This window comes from Neomonachus schauinslandi, chromosome 2, assembly GCF_002201575.2.
Source record: "Neomonachus schauinslandi chromosome 2, ASM220157v2, whole genome shotgun sequence".
In the NCBI taxonomy this organism is placed as follows: domain Eukaryota; kingdom Metazoa; phylum Chordata; class Mammalia; order Carnivora; family Phocidae; genus Neomonachus; species Neomonachus schauinslandi.
This window is the reverse complement of record NC_058404.1, coordinates 99,094,217-99,107,564: the sequence shown is the minus strand read 5'-3', so window position 1 is coordinate 99,107,564 and position 13,348 is coordinate 99,094,217. Positions and strand designations below refer to the sequence as shown.

The 13,348-nt window shown below is 37.1% G+C and overlaps 1 protein-coding gene across 1 annotated transcript in view; it reads right to left on the bottom strand.

Moving 5' to 3' along the window:
- Positions 1 to 5,216: 5,216 nt before the first annotated feature.
- ANKRD50 (ankyrin repeat domain 50) overlaps positions 5,217 to 13,348 on the bottom strand; it is a 32,415-nt gene continuing 24,283 nt past the window's right edge. Inside the window, exons 4-5 of the mRNA XM_021681504.2 lie at positions 8,398 to 11,948; positions 5,217 to 6,842 (exon numbers count right to left, since the gene is read on the bottom strand). Of these exons, the coding sequence (XP_021537179.1) occupies positions 8,401 to 11,948 (3,548 nt within the window). The 3' untranslated portion in view covers positions 5,217 to 6,842; positions 8,398 to 8,400. The remainder of the gene's footprint in view (positions 6,843 to 8,397; positions 11,949 to 13,348) is intronic.

The following is a 13,348-nucleotide window of genomic DNA, read 5'->3' as shown; positions in this document are numbered from 1 at the left end:
TTTCTCTTTTAGAGCCTCTATTTTTGTTTTAAGATCACATTTTCTTTTGTTTTCCATCCTGGTTACACATTTTTAAAAATTTTATTTCACCAGTTTTATTTCATTTTTAATGGGCTATTCCCCGCACCCCCCATGTCCAACGGTTTTCATTGCAGCTTCTATTAAGATCTACATCAAATGAGTTATTACCAGGTTTCAAGTCAAATGCCTATTATTATCATTACCAGAAGAACTTACAGTGGCTTCCAAGGGAAAGGGTCAGGGAGCGATGTGTCTGTGATACAGAGCAGGGCTGACAGCCTACATACTTGCCCTTGTTGCATCCCTGAAAACCACCGGCTTTCCCTCCTTGCTGCATAACTGAAGGACAAATGGATAAGTTTTCTCGATTTTAGTGAGAGTTACTAAGTTTTTCTTAAAAGAATAAACTGGATTCCACTTAATTGTCTCCAGTTACAAAGAGGTCAGGTCAGGTTATCAGCTAACAAGCTATCGGTCAGCCATGTATGCTAATAAATGATAAAAAATTGGCTTGTTTTTCTGCTATATTCAATACAAACTAAGTGAATAAAATAGATGGGAAAGCAGTGATAAGAAAATATAGACTATTTCTTACCAAGTTTGATCACTCTTGGAGCTCGGGTAAGCTCAATATGTTTTAACAAGTGGACCAAAAATAGCAGAATTTAAATATTTCTCCCACAGCTGTTTCTGAATGAAAAGAAAGTGCCACGAAAAGAACAGTAACTGAACACTTACTATGTATGAGATAATCCAAAAGATACAAAGATGGGTAAGACTCAATTCCTGTCGGAAAGAAGATTACAGGCGGAGAAAAGAAGACAATATATGTTTAGCATAATGCAGAAGAACCATAAAAGGCAAGTATAAAATACAACAGTAACTACAAAGCACTTCTCTCTGGCTGGGAGACGGGGACAAAGATCAATGCGAGCAGAGAGATATATCTCAGAAGGAGCATGGAGTGTTCTAGCAAGAGCAAATATGGCTGTGGGGGTTGGGGAGCAGAGGGTTTGGTGCGTGGCCAGTGGGGGTGGAGCTGGAGAGGACAGGGAAGCAGCGGCAGCGGGAAGGAGGGGTGAAAGATAGTCTGTGAGGGCTTTTCGGGACAGGCATGAGCTGTGCGGTTCTGTAAGACACGCTAGGAGACAGCGAAGGTTTCCGGGCAGGAGTAAGCCAGAATCAGAGTGATGCTCTAGAAAGATAACTGGTGGCTACCTGAAGGACAGACTGCAGAGGAGAGAGACTCAAGGCAGGCTGGAGTCTGTGATGAGAAGAGAGCCATACTTTCAGAAACGCATCTGCTGTCAGTTTGTAGGGCTGGAGAAGGCCCAGCACAGAGGGTAGGAGTCCTGGTGAAGAGGGGGTTCTGCGAGGCCAGGTGAGGCCCACTCAAGAATGGTGGCAACAGGCAGGGAGGAGGGAATAGGAAATGTGGGAGGGTGAGAGCCCATGGTGATGGCTACTTCCTCGTGAGCAGTGAAGAGAGGCAAGGTGACTCTGCGATGTATTTTTCACCCATGTTTTAACAGGTGCTCTTTAAAAGACTGTGGAGCAGGGTACTCTATCATCAAAAAGATTTTTTGAAAAAACACTGTTGTATACAAAGTTAAATGAACTTATCTTTTCCTAAAGGAACTCTCAGAGATTTTAATATGATGATGCGCATTATGAGTGGCCAAGAGAGAAGAATCCATGCAGCATTTAGAAAACCTGGTGTAACATAAAAATCCATTTTAGACCTAGCAACACGTGTTGGAAACAAAGTGCAGTAATGTTACTTCGGAGTTTTAAACCTACACGCCCGGGAGAGCGATGTGTAAAGTAGGAGCCGTCTTAGTGATTCAGTGCGGATGGATATTTGGTTTTCTAATTAAACCTTTGAGTTAATTATTAAAAATTTTAGTCACACTATATTTTAACTTAAAGTATGTAACAGTGCATCATCCCTTGGTTAATTTCTTGAGAAAGGACCAAAGCCTTTTCTACCAAGAAGGGCTCCCTGAAGGGATTTCCAGGTCCGCTTCTGAGCATAAGCCACACCCATAGACCATCACCTACAGTAGCCCATTTCAGTGTCTTTAAAGTAGAAGGGAAAACTATTCACAAAGGTTAAGAGGATTGGTGTTTAATGAGAAAGTTGATGGCTTTAGGTTTGGATATACTGAACTTACAGTACTTTTAAAACATGCACGCAGTTTTTTAGCAGGTATTTGTAAATGCGTAAGTTGTCTTTCTCTATGAGAATTAATCAAAATTATAGCATTTCTTTTTTTGCATGTATACAGTGTTTATGTTTGTTATGTCTTTACCTACTAAAAGCTACTAATGGAGTTATTAAATCACCATCAAATCTCATAAAATCACATGGTTTCTTTTACCCTCTACCTTCACAATAATCATTAGTTTCAGATACAGGAGGTTTATCCTTAGATATATGGTTATGGCCTACGTCTTGGTCAGGGTGATGGCTAAGGAGGTATGTTCAATTTGTAAAAAATTATAGGACAGTGTCTTAAGATTTGTTTATTTTCCTGTATGTTTTAGTTCAGCATAACTTTACAAACAGAATGGGAGTAGCACTCACTAGAACTGTACATCAATTCTTTTGGGACCTATTGTTACCTCACTTTTTAACATGTAGACCAAAAATATGTAAAAGCTGAAAGTAAAACTTTCTTCTAAATTCTATGAATATGTTTCTTGTAATTTAAATTTTGTCAGCGTGGGTAATGACTGTGTACATTTAAGAGTAGTAATCTAAATATGCAGTAAATTTCAAATGACTCCTTTTTAATACTGGATAATTGTAATTCTACTGTACTAACAAGACAAGCCAGCAGAAGCCCTATCCTGAAAGTAAGATTAGTGCATGTATTTGCTTAATGAAAATTTCCCCCAAATCCAGGAATCTAAGCCTTAAGAGTATGTATCACTACTATTAGTTGGAATCCTTCCAACTACTAGGGCAAAGGAGTAAAAATCTTAGTCATTGCCAAGTTCTCACAGTGTATTTCTCTGGATCACCAACTAGAAAACTCCATATAAGTTTTAGTCAACGAGTCTCTTTCAGAATTCTAAGTACACCAGTCCTTTGCGTTTAAACATTGTTATTAAAAAGTTCGAGTCAAATTTTTATTAATCCAACATATTTATAAATGATATCTGGTAATTACTGCAGAACTCTGTAATTATCATAAGATCACCTAACACAGAATACCTTGCTGGCCTTTTTAGAAACCACTCCCTGGAGTAATTAATATATTGTATATAAACACACACGTGCACATACATATATACGATGTTGTGTTCTGGTGGGAGAAGCGGATCATGAAGTGACTCAACTTTACCAAGTGAAGAATACACAGAAATGATCATACTTGCAATAAACTCCAAAATATCAAATGTGAGATGGCCATAATATTCTGACGACCAAGGGGCATGCATAAACACAACTGACTGGCTTACTGCAATTTCCAAATCATGAAGCCTGACATGGTGAGGTACAGTAGTTATATAGTTATCAATCAAGGAAGAAAGAAAAAGAACACTAAGTCCTTACAGAAGGTTTTGGAAGACATAAAGTCTAGATCTTTTTGTTTTTCTACCTTCTTTTGTAAAGTTTTTATATCTCATTTTTTTTGGTAAAATGTTTCCAAATTCATTTTCTATTTATTTAAAATAAGTTAACAACTTAAAACTAATAGTCGTTTTCACTGTAAACATGTCACGCATGTTCTGCTGGTTCAAGGGTAAAATTAAAACAAGATATCCTCTGTAGAGCAAATATATTTATTATGCACTTTCATATACACAGGGATTTTTGCTTAATATAATACAAGGAATAAAATAAACTTTAACAATGTGAAATTCAATGTACATTTTTAGGCTATTTACATACCCCAAACCAAGGAAAAAATAAAAAGAAAGCATTTGTCTGCAACTACATTTGCTGAGAAGTGTAAATGGAGAACATTAAGCAAACCAAACATTTGCATAGCCAAACAATACTGAGAAAATTATTTACTCCTGTTTTTAAAGTAGTGAATTATTTTTGGTAAGGATTCCAGTAGGGATGGGGGGATAAGGAAGAGAGACAAAAGATACTGGCTGTACTTTGTAAGTACACAGGAGTTCCAGTCAATTTTCCTTCGAAAACCTTTCCTACATACATTCAGATTTTAATTTTTCATTACTGTATTTTCTATCACTTCCCTTATTACCAACTCATAACTTTTAGGGAACGGGCGCAGATGGAATGTTAAAAAAGTTATAAGCACATGGCGTCATAGGTGTGTAGTGACATCAGGTGATTTACAAAATTTAAACATTTGATTTTTAAAATAGCTATTTAGGCATTTTTAATTGAGGGGACTATTAGTCTTTTTCATGAAGCAAAAGCCATTTTTAGTCATGCTATTAAATCCCCCACAAAAACAAATAGGCAAAGCAGGGCATCTTCAGCACCCTTATCATCCTTATCCTACCTAAAAGCCAGTTCTGTCCTATTCCAAAACACAATTAATACAGAAACATCCAGAGGAATACTTACTTTTGAAAATCATATTTTTCCCACAGACTCTCTTCCTACCAACTGTTTCAAGTGTACATAATATGGATATGAAAACATTCAGCTCTTTGAAAAACATAAATCCCTTATGTAATGAATCATATCTTTGCCCTTTGGCCACAAGGTGCATTTTTGTAAAAAACAATAAAATTAAATAAATACAATTCCAATAATTCAAGGTTAATAGAAAAACTGGCAGCTTTCAGGGTTCTCTTCTAAAGAAAAATACACCTAATAAGAAATTAGAGCTTCATCTTCTACAGTAATGTAAATGTACTGTATTTGAGATATGAGTAAGATTGGTTCTAATAATAGTATGAATTCATATTTATCAATAGAATCATTAACACTTTTAAGGCTACTTTGCAAGAGTCCTATTAAGTGTATTTAATAAATGTCCCATAGGGACAAAAACTCAGTACTTGAAACATTCACATTCGAGTTATCAATATTGCCATGTCACCTTAATATCGATTGAACTTCTCTCCTATTCCTGATTATGACTTGCCGATGACACAAACAAAATGTGTTTCGCTGACTTTAAAAAATAAAAGAAAACAAAAGCCTTACACGAAGATTCAAATGAAACACTTATCACAACCAATTACACATTTCTATTTCTGTGAACAATGCATCACATGTGTGTCCTTCATATATGAAGATGACATTACTGACCTCTGTTACTCAAGATTTTTCTCCAGTAGTAGTGTTTTTGTGCTGAATCTCCAAATTCTCTTTCCTCATTCCTCTTTCTTATCAACAGCACATGGGAAAAATAGAATTTCTGGGCTTTCTAAAATTCACGGGGCTTATTCAGAGATCAAACCCACAACCCTGGCTTCTCAACAATCAATTCTAACCTTTCCAGACATACACACAACCCATCTAAGCCAGCCTCACTACTTTAGAGCCCATCTGGGAGGCCAAGGCTGTGAGTCCCCTGCTCATTTGAGCCGGTCACCTTTGTTTTCCCTGGTCACAGACTTCATCTTTAACCCTGCCATCCGGTCATCCTGTGAGCAACTGGTCAAAGAAGAAAACAGGAAAGAGTATGTGGACAGAAAAGTGCAAATCCATCACTATTGTTTACCAACTATCAATAAAAAAATACACATGTGCTATGACTGACAGGTTAGTGGTGTCATCTGTGAAGGACCGCACGTATTACATCCAACTACCACGAAAACTGATTCAACTGATTTTGAGTCGGGGGCTATTTTGGTCATGCAGTGATTTACAAGATCAAAACAACTGAGAGAGAAGCCAGCATGAAAATTCATGCTGGGAAATGATATTTTATTTAACTGGACAGAAGAGATAAGTGTAGTCAATGAATTGTTGAGGGATCAAAAATCTACCCTCAGACAGGTGCATGTCCTTCTACGTACACACGCCCTGAGGCATGGCTTTGTCCCTGAGAATTTTCATGCCTCAGGGATGATAGTCTGTCTTCTTGGAGGTGGAGTGACAAGTGAGTGGAAGGTGAAACTGCATCCCAGTGAATGAAACAGAACTTTGTTCTGCCTATAGTCTGCTTTTTCCTCTCTTTCTCTTTCTCGCTTTTTCTTTTTTGTCATCTGTAGCCAGAGATTAGGAGGATTCTACTGGGAAATCCAAATTTAAACTACTCAGAGCAGCTCCCTAAAACACTAGAATTATTTTTTAAAAATCTGTCAACAAACCATTTTTCACCTCAGTGTGGCATTAAATAGAAACACATTTTCAACCAATGCTGAAGGTGTACTGAACATAAAATAGTTGCATGATTTATTTTATTGAGCAACATTTTTAAAGATACAAAAACAAGCCATACACTACAACAATGCAAATGTGACTGAAACAATATGCTTAAGTTTCGTTTGCCACAAAAAAAGAAAAAATAAAATAAATACAAAGAACACTGCCTTTTCGTATATATTTGAATCATGGCACATGCACATTTATCAAATCTTAACTTAAAATTTTGTTCAGCTTTTATCAGGGAACTGCAGTATATATCTGCATTTAAAAACAAAAGTGCTTATTCTTGTGTAGTGAATACAAAGCACACAAAATGAAATTTTTTAAGCACAGAGGGTTACATTGAGAAGGCAGCCTTACTATTTAGGCACATTACAGTAATTAAGGTAACTGTACTGCAGATATCACATTCTTCTTTTTTTTTCAGCAAATCAACAGGCATTTTATGTTTTCATCCAGTAGCTGAAGAACCACTCCAATCACAATGTCTTCTGTTTCACAGAATAGGAAACTAATGCAAAAGTTAAAAAAAAAATTAATTTCTACATTATACTTATTATATAACTACATATAGTTTTAAGACCCTATATAATTATAAATATACTTACTATGTAAAGCATAAAGTGGACACATCTATTAGAGATTCATTAGTCAACTTAAAAATCACTTTTAAGGAATCCATAAGATGTTTACCCTAATTCATGTGTTTTACTGTTTAATATATATTTATACTTTGCCTTTACAAAAGATGTCATGAGAGTTAGAGGGTTGTACCATCAGAACAAGATATTTTTAAAATAAATCACACGGCAGAATGAACTACTTTACACAAATTATTTTTAAACGATATCTGATCAGTCCTCCATCGATTCATATTGAAGGGTGTTTACTATTAGAAAGCACAGGAAGTTTATAATTTATAATAATGCTTCACCTAAAATACCCCTAAAATATAGCTCCAAAGACAAAAAAAGCAAAAGGAGGAAATATCAATTTACTAAAGAGTACAATTTTGTTAGAGGGCGAAAAATAATTAAGCAAAGTGGGATAAATATACTTGTAGTATAAATTAGCAAGATTCCTAACGAAACCTTTGGATTTATCTCTAATGAGAGAAATGTGCTTCTGAAAAAGTATCTATTATATAAAATTATGTATATATTTTCTCATTAACTTCCCCTATGTAATTAATGAAGCATCCATTGTGGTGGAAAGAAAAAGTTTTTATTTAATAAATATGATTTATTTTGAGGTTTAAACATATAATTCTTCTGTCTAAATATACTAAGCTCTAAATACCCTCTTGCCAATACATCCAACTTACCATCTTTCCTCACCTATTCTTGGTGTGTGCAAATTTTACTTGGAAGATTTTTAAGAGATCTGTCATAATAAAAATTACCTTTTGCTGATTAAATCTTTGATTTCTTCCAGGGTGAAAAAGGAAGGAAATTAACATTGACTACCTATCTACTAAGCACTACATACACTATTTTATTCAAACCAAAATGTGAATATTACAGAAATGGTCCTCTCCCCTCCATTACCATCAAAGAACTTTTAAGAGGGGAAATGACTGTATAGGAAGTAATTCTTAATCTGAGATCCATTAAGTATTATTATTCATTCATTCATTTATTCATTCACTCATTCGTTCATCCATTCACTTACTCAATACCTTTTCACTGAGAAACGACCATAGGTCCAAACAGTATTCCAAGTACATGGAATATGTCAGAGAACAAAACATAAAAATCCCTACTTTCACAGAGTTTACATTTTAGTTGGGAAGAGACAAATAATAAACATAATAAAAAATAAAGTACATAAAGTATGCTAAAAAGTTCTTTGGATAACAAAAAGCAGGAAAGGGAAAAAGAGAGTGCTGGTGGCGGGACAATTCGAATTCACAAGGAAGCAAAGGGAAGGTGTTGTTGAAAGAGAGGATGGCATCTGACTAGAGATTAGGCGAGGGAATTGGCCATGTGACTATTAGGGAAAAGAGTATCCTCAGTAGAGAGAACCCTACTTTTGACATTTTATTCTCTATGTTGATGAAATGTTACCTTTTATAATGGTGTTTCCTTTTTATAGTTGAAGCTAGGGTCAGAACCCTCAATCTGAAGCTTCAGGGCTTGTTTAAGGCTTAATTCCGTCTCGGAGGAAGGATATCCTTCTAACACTTCCTGATGCCCCCTGTCTTGGATTGTCCGTGGGACCGAAACCCTACCAAGAAAAACCTGGTTGCTCTGAAGATGGTAATTTGGATTGGTCATTATCCCATTTCTCTTCTTCTGCTCCCCACTTTGTTGATGAATGAGAAATTGCTGTTGAGATCGACCAATTTCTTGCTGAGTTGAAGGTACCATAATTTTGCACTGAGATTCTGCCGGTATTTGTTTAGGTGGCACACTAGTCCCGGATTTGGCCGTCAGCCCTCTTTTATCAAACTGAGTCATTTCATATTCTAAAACCTTTGGCTGTGAAGAATTATTTTGTTTAGCTTTTTTCCCAGCTGCCCCAGATTTGCTGGAATTTTCTGATTTCCCCCCTTTATTTGTTTTAGTTGACTTCAAGCTGGGTTTTACCTGACTCCACTCAAATTCACTACTTGGTGAATTATGGCTCTGTCCCAAGGATTGCGTCGTGGAAGACGGGGACACAATTGACTGTCGACTTCTACTGCGTGGCAACGAATGCTGCTGAATTTGTTCTGTAAATGATAGGTTATGAAAGCTATCAATTGGCACTGTTTGAGCTGTTGCTGTGGATGATGTAGTTCTCAAAGATGAATTTTTCGAGCTTTTCAGGGAATTATTTGACAACGACGACTTCTGACGATCGACTGTAGAATCTGGAGATTCTGAAGGAGAACTGAATGCATGAGCTGGCCCATTAGGTAAACCACGCAATGAAGGCTGCATGTCCCCTCCACCAGTACTGCCAGAACTATTTGATTTGATTGTTAATGATTGCATTTTTGAAGACACCGACTGCAGAGGTTTTTGCTCCATTGTATGAACAGGAGATGGGGAACAGCCGTTCAAACTAGATGCACCATATTTTTCTAATAATTTAATTATTTGAGAATGTCCGTTTTTGGCTGCAACACGCATAGCTGTGCGTCCAAATTGATCAGCATGGTTTGGATCAGCACCGTGCTCTAATAAAACCTGCACAACATCAATGTGCCCTTCCTGGGCTGCAATACAGAGTGCAGTTGCACCCTGGTTACATGTATGGTCAACTATGGCACCATGCTCGATCAGAAGCTGAACCACTTTTACGTGGCCCTGCCAAGCTGCAGACTGCAAAGCAGATCGCTTTTCATTGTCGGCAGCATTGATGTCAGCATGGTAGGTTATCAGAACCTGCACCATTTCCAAATGGCCTTGCCAGCAGGAAACATGAAGTGCTGTCCTTCCTTCGGCATCACTTGCTTCTACATTTGCACCATTTTCTAGAAAATACTCAGCCATTGTAAGTTGGTTTTCTAAGGCCAAAATATAAAGCGTAGGCCTCCCATCAGCATCTTTGTAGTTAACATCAGCTCCATGGCTAAAGAGTAATTCAACAATGTCCCTATGCCCTTCTAATGCAGCAACCCGCAGTGCATTTCTCCCATCATAACCTCTTTGATCAATGTTGGATTTATTTTCCAATAATATTTGGACACAATCATAATGACCTTCTTGCGAAGCCAATATGAAAGGTATTCGTCCATCGTTATCGATCTCATTTGTTCTAGCACCTTGTTCAATAAGTGCTTCACATATTAACCTGTGACCTTCAAAAGCTGCCATATGCAAAGGTGTCCATCCAGCATCATCTCTGTGATTTTCATCTAACCCTCTATCCAGGAGAGTACGTACTACCTCAACATTTCCTTGGGCTGAAGCTATGCTGAGGACTGTCCTACCTTCACTATCGATGCTATCCACAGCTGCACCCCAAAACAAAAGTGTGTTTACAACTGAGGCATGGCCCATAGAAGCTGCTGCTAAGAGGGGTGTCCGACCATTGTTATCTGTGTGGTCTACATCTGCTCCCCCTTCTAGAAGCAAGTCAACCACATCGACATGTCCTTCATAGGCAGCTACCAGCAGCGGAGTCATGCCATCTTTATCACAATGATCTACTTCAGCACCTCGATCAATTAAAAGACTAACAACTGATGCATGTCCTTTACTTGCAGGCACACAAAGTGCAGCTACAGAGAGTGCAGTCCTGCCATCAACATCCTCATGATTCACTTCTGCTCCGTGGTCCAGGAGGTGTTCCACAATTTCTCTATGGCCCATGTATGCTGCTGCTATCAGCGCAGTTCTGCCTTCATTATCAGCTTTGTTGACTTCAGCACCGTGTTGTAGCAAATTCAGTACAATATCCTCATGTCCTCCCCAAGCTGCTGCTCTCAAAGCTGTTCGGCTATCAGCATCTGCACAATCCACTTTTACACCTGCATAAAGCAGTGCAGAAACTACCTCGGTATGGCCACCCCAAGCAGCAGATCTTAATGCTGTCCAACCATCTTGATCAGTATGATTAATATTTGCACCACACCCAATCAAACAATTAACTACCTTGGTATGTCCTTGTCTAGCAGCTAGGGTAAGTGGTGTATGTCCATGCGCATCTTCGATCTCTAAATCTGCTCCCCTGGAGACAAGTAAATTCACTACATCAAGATTGCCACTGTATGCCGCATTAGCTAATAATGTTCTCCCATTTGAATCACACTGATTTACCGAAGCTCCATTATCTAATAATGTCCGAATGGAATCCTCTCTTTCCAAAGCTTGTCGGACTATGCACGATGTGCGATCATCTTCACTGTTGACGTGAGCACCAGCTTTAACCAACAGCTGTAGCACTTCTTGTTCCTTGGGTATTAAAGTAGACAGGGAATCTCTGACAGGTGTACCATTCCATATCATCCAGAGAGCTAACTCAGCTGTCTCTAACTGTAAGTTTGAATTAATTAAATGCAATGCAAATTCTTGTGCTTCCAACGGTGTTAAATTCTTGGCTTGACAGGTATAACTCATAGCCAACATTCTGTGTCCTTCTGCTGCATTACATAAATACTTCTGAGTGCAGTGTTTCACATCCAGAAGCCACTCTGCAAAACTATAGTGGAATAGTATTTTAGTATTTCCTAGTCCATCAACAAGAAGTTTGGAAAGGACATCTAACTTACGTTGAAAGTCTTCCAAGGTTAATGACATATTTTTGGTCCATACCGCATGATATAATTCCGTTATGGTCAAAGGCCGGCAGGCTGCAAGAATCACATTCAAAATGGGCTGAACTTTTGCAAACTGTTTCCTTACAAAAAGTCTCTGACACAGCCAGAGATAGAGACCATTTAGAGTTCCTGGGATGTCACGAATCTCTCTTAACATAATAAAATTTTCTACAACTCCATCTAGAACTCGTTCTAGATAAAGAAAGCATCCACTGCTTTTAATGTGCAGTTGATTTAACATCTCTGCAGTTTCTTTTGTGAGGTGTTGTCGCAAAGCTTCTTCCTGATCTAAACGATGAAGGATATACTGCTGAACATCCTTAACAATATATGCCTTCCGAAGGTCATCTAAGCTTATTTTTCGAAAACCTAAAGAGACAAAAAAGTAGATGTCATCAGCTGAAAATGATTACAGAAGTTGCCATATATTTGAAGAGGATGTTCTCAATATATAATAAACTAATAAGCAAAGAAATCAATAACAAATCAATTAATACCAATAAATTAACACTTATGAATATATATATACACTTTAAAGATTTATGCGTGGGTGGGGGGAGGGACACAGGGAAAGAATCTTCAAGCAGACTCCCTGCTGAGCGCAGAGCCCCCCAAGGAGCTTTGATCCCATGACCCATGAGATCATGACCTGAGCTGAAACCAAGAGACGGCTGCTTAACCGAATGAGCCACCCAGGTGCCACAATATCTATAAGTATATAAATCAGTTTTCTCTTCCTTCTGTAAAAATGCATTAATGGCAGATAAACTATTTCATTTTCTGATCTATAAATGGAACTACTTCTTATTCTATTAGTGGCTCAGGGCTCCTCTCAACTTTAATGACAAGAGATACTAAACTCAACATTGGAAAGTCTTACATACATATCCATGGAAGCACCTCGGTAAGATTTTCTGAACTCCCAAATGACTAAGGAAAAAAGGATGCCAAAGATAACAAGTAACACTTGCTTGTTTTTACAAGCTGATCTTTTTCACTTGAAAAATTTATGTATTTCCATCCACATACCTGAATGTACACTAGCCTTAATTATGGGACTGAATATTTATATCCAATTAGAGTATTACCTGTCACTGCCTCTAAATTACTACTATAAATACACTTTCATAAAGAATACATACAAAATGCTTACAGTTTAAAAAATAAAGCTCTTCCAAATCTAAATGCTTAGTAATATGAATTTAGATAGAATAAATTGTTATGTTATCATTAATGATAGTTATCTATTCATTAAAACAAAACTGAAAGTATCTGTTAATAATTTGAATATCTTGAGTTAAAGTTACTGAAAATAATTGCTTTTTTAAAATTGCAACTTCAAATCATTATATATGCAATTCTCTTATTATGAATATGCACAATTTAATACATTGCTATCAAAGCACTTAAACACATTTTTATAAGGCTGAAAAATGCTCAACATTTTTAGGGGGATAAAAACAGAATTTACTGAAATGTTGGACCATATCTCTGTTGAACCACTTTTGTACTCTTACTGAAAATATTTCCCAGGGTATGAAACTTCTTAGTGCTGCGGACAGTAGAATGACAGGGTGATAGGATGTGTGTCAGTATTTATAACCTGATGCTTACTGCAAGTATTTATTATCCTAAAGAATCTGTGAGGGAAGGGACTAGGAAATACAACAATAAGAAAGTCAACTAAATTCTGGCATATTGATACACTAGTAAATTATGTAGCCATTAAAATGGTTATTAAAAAGACAATACAGTGACACTAAAAGGCT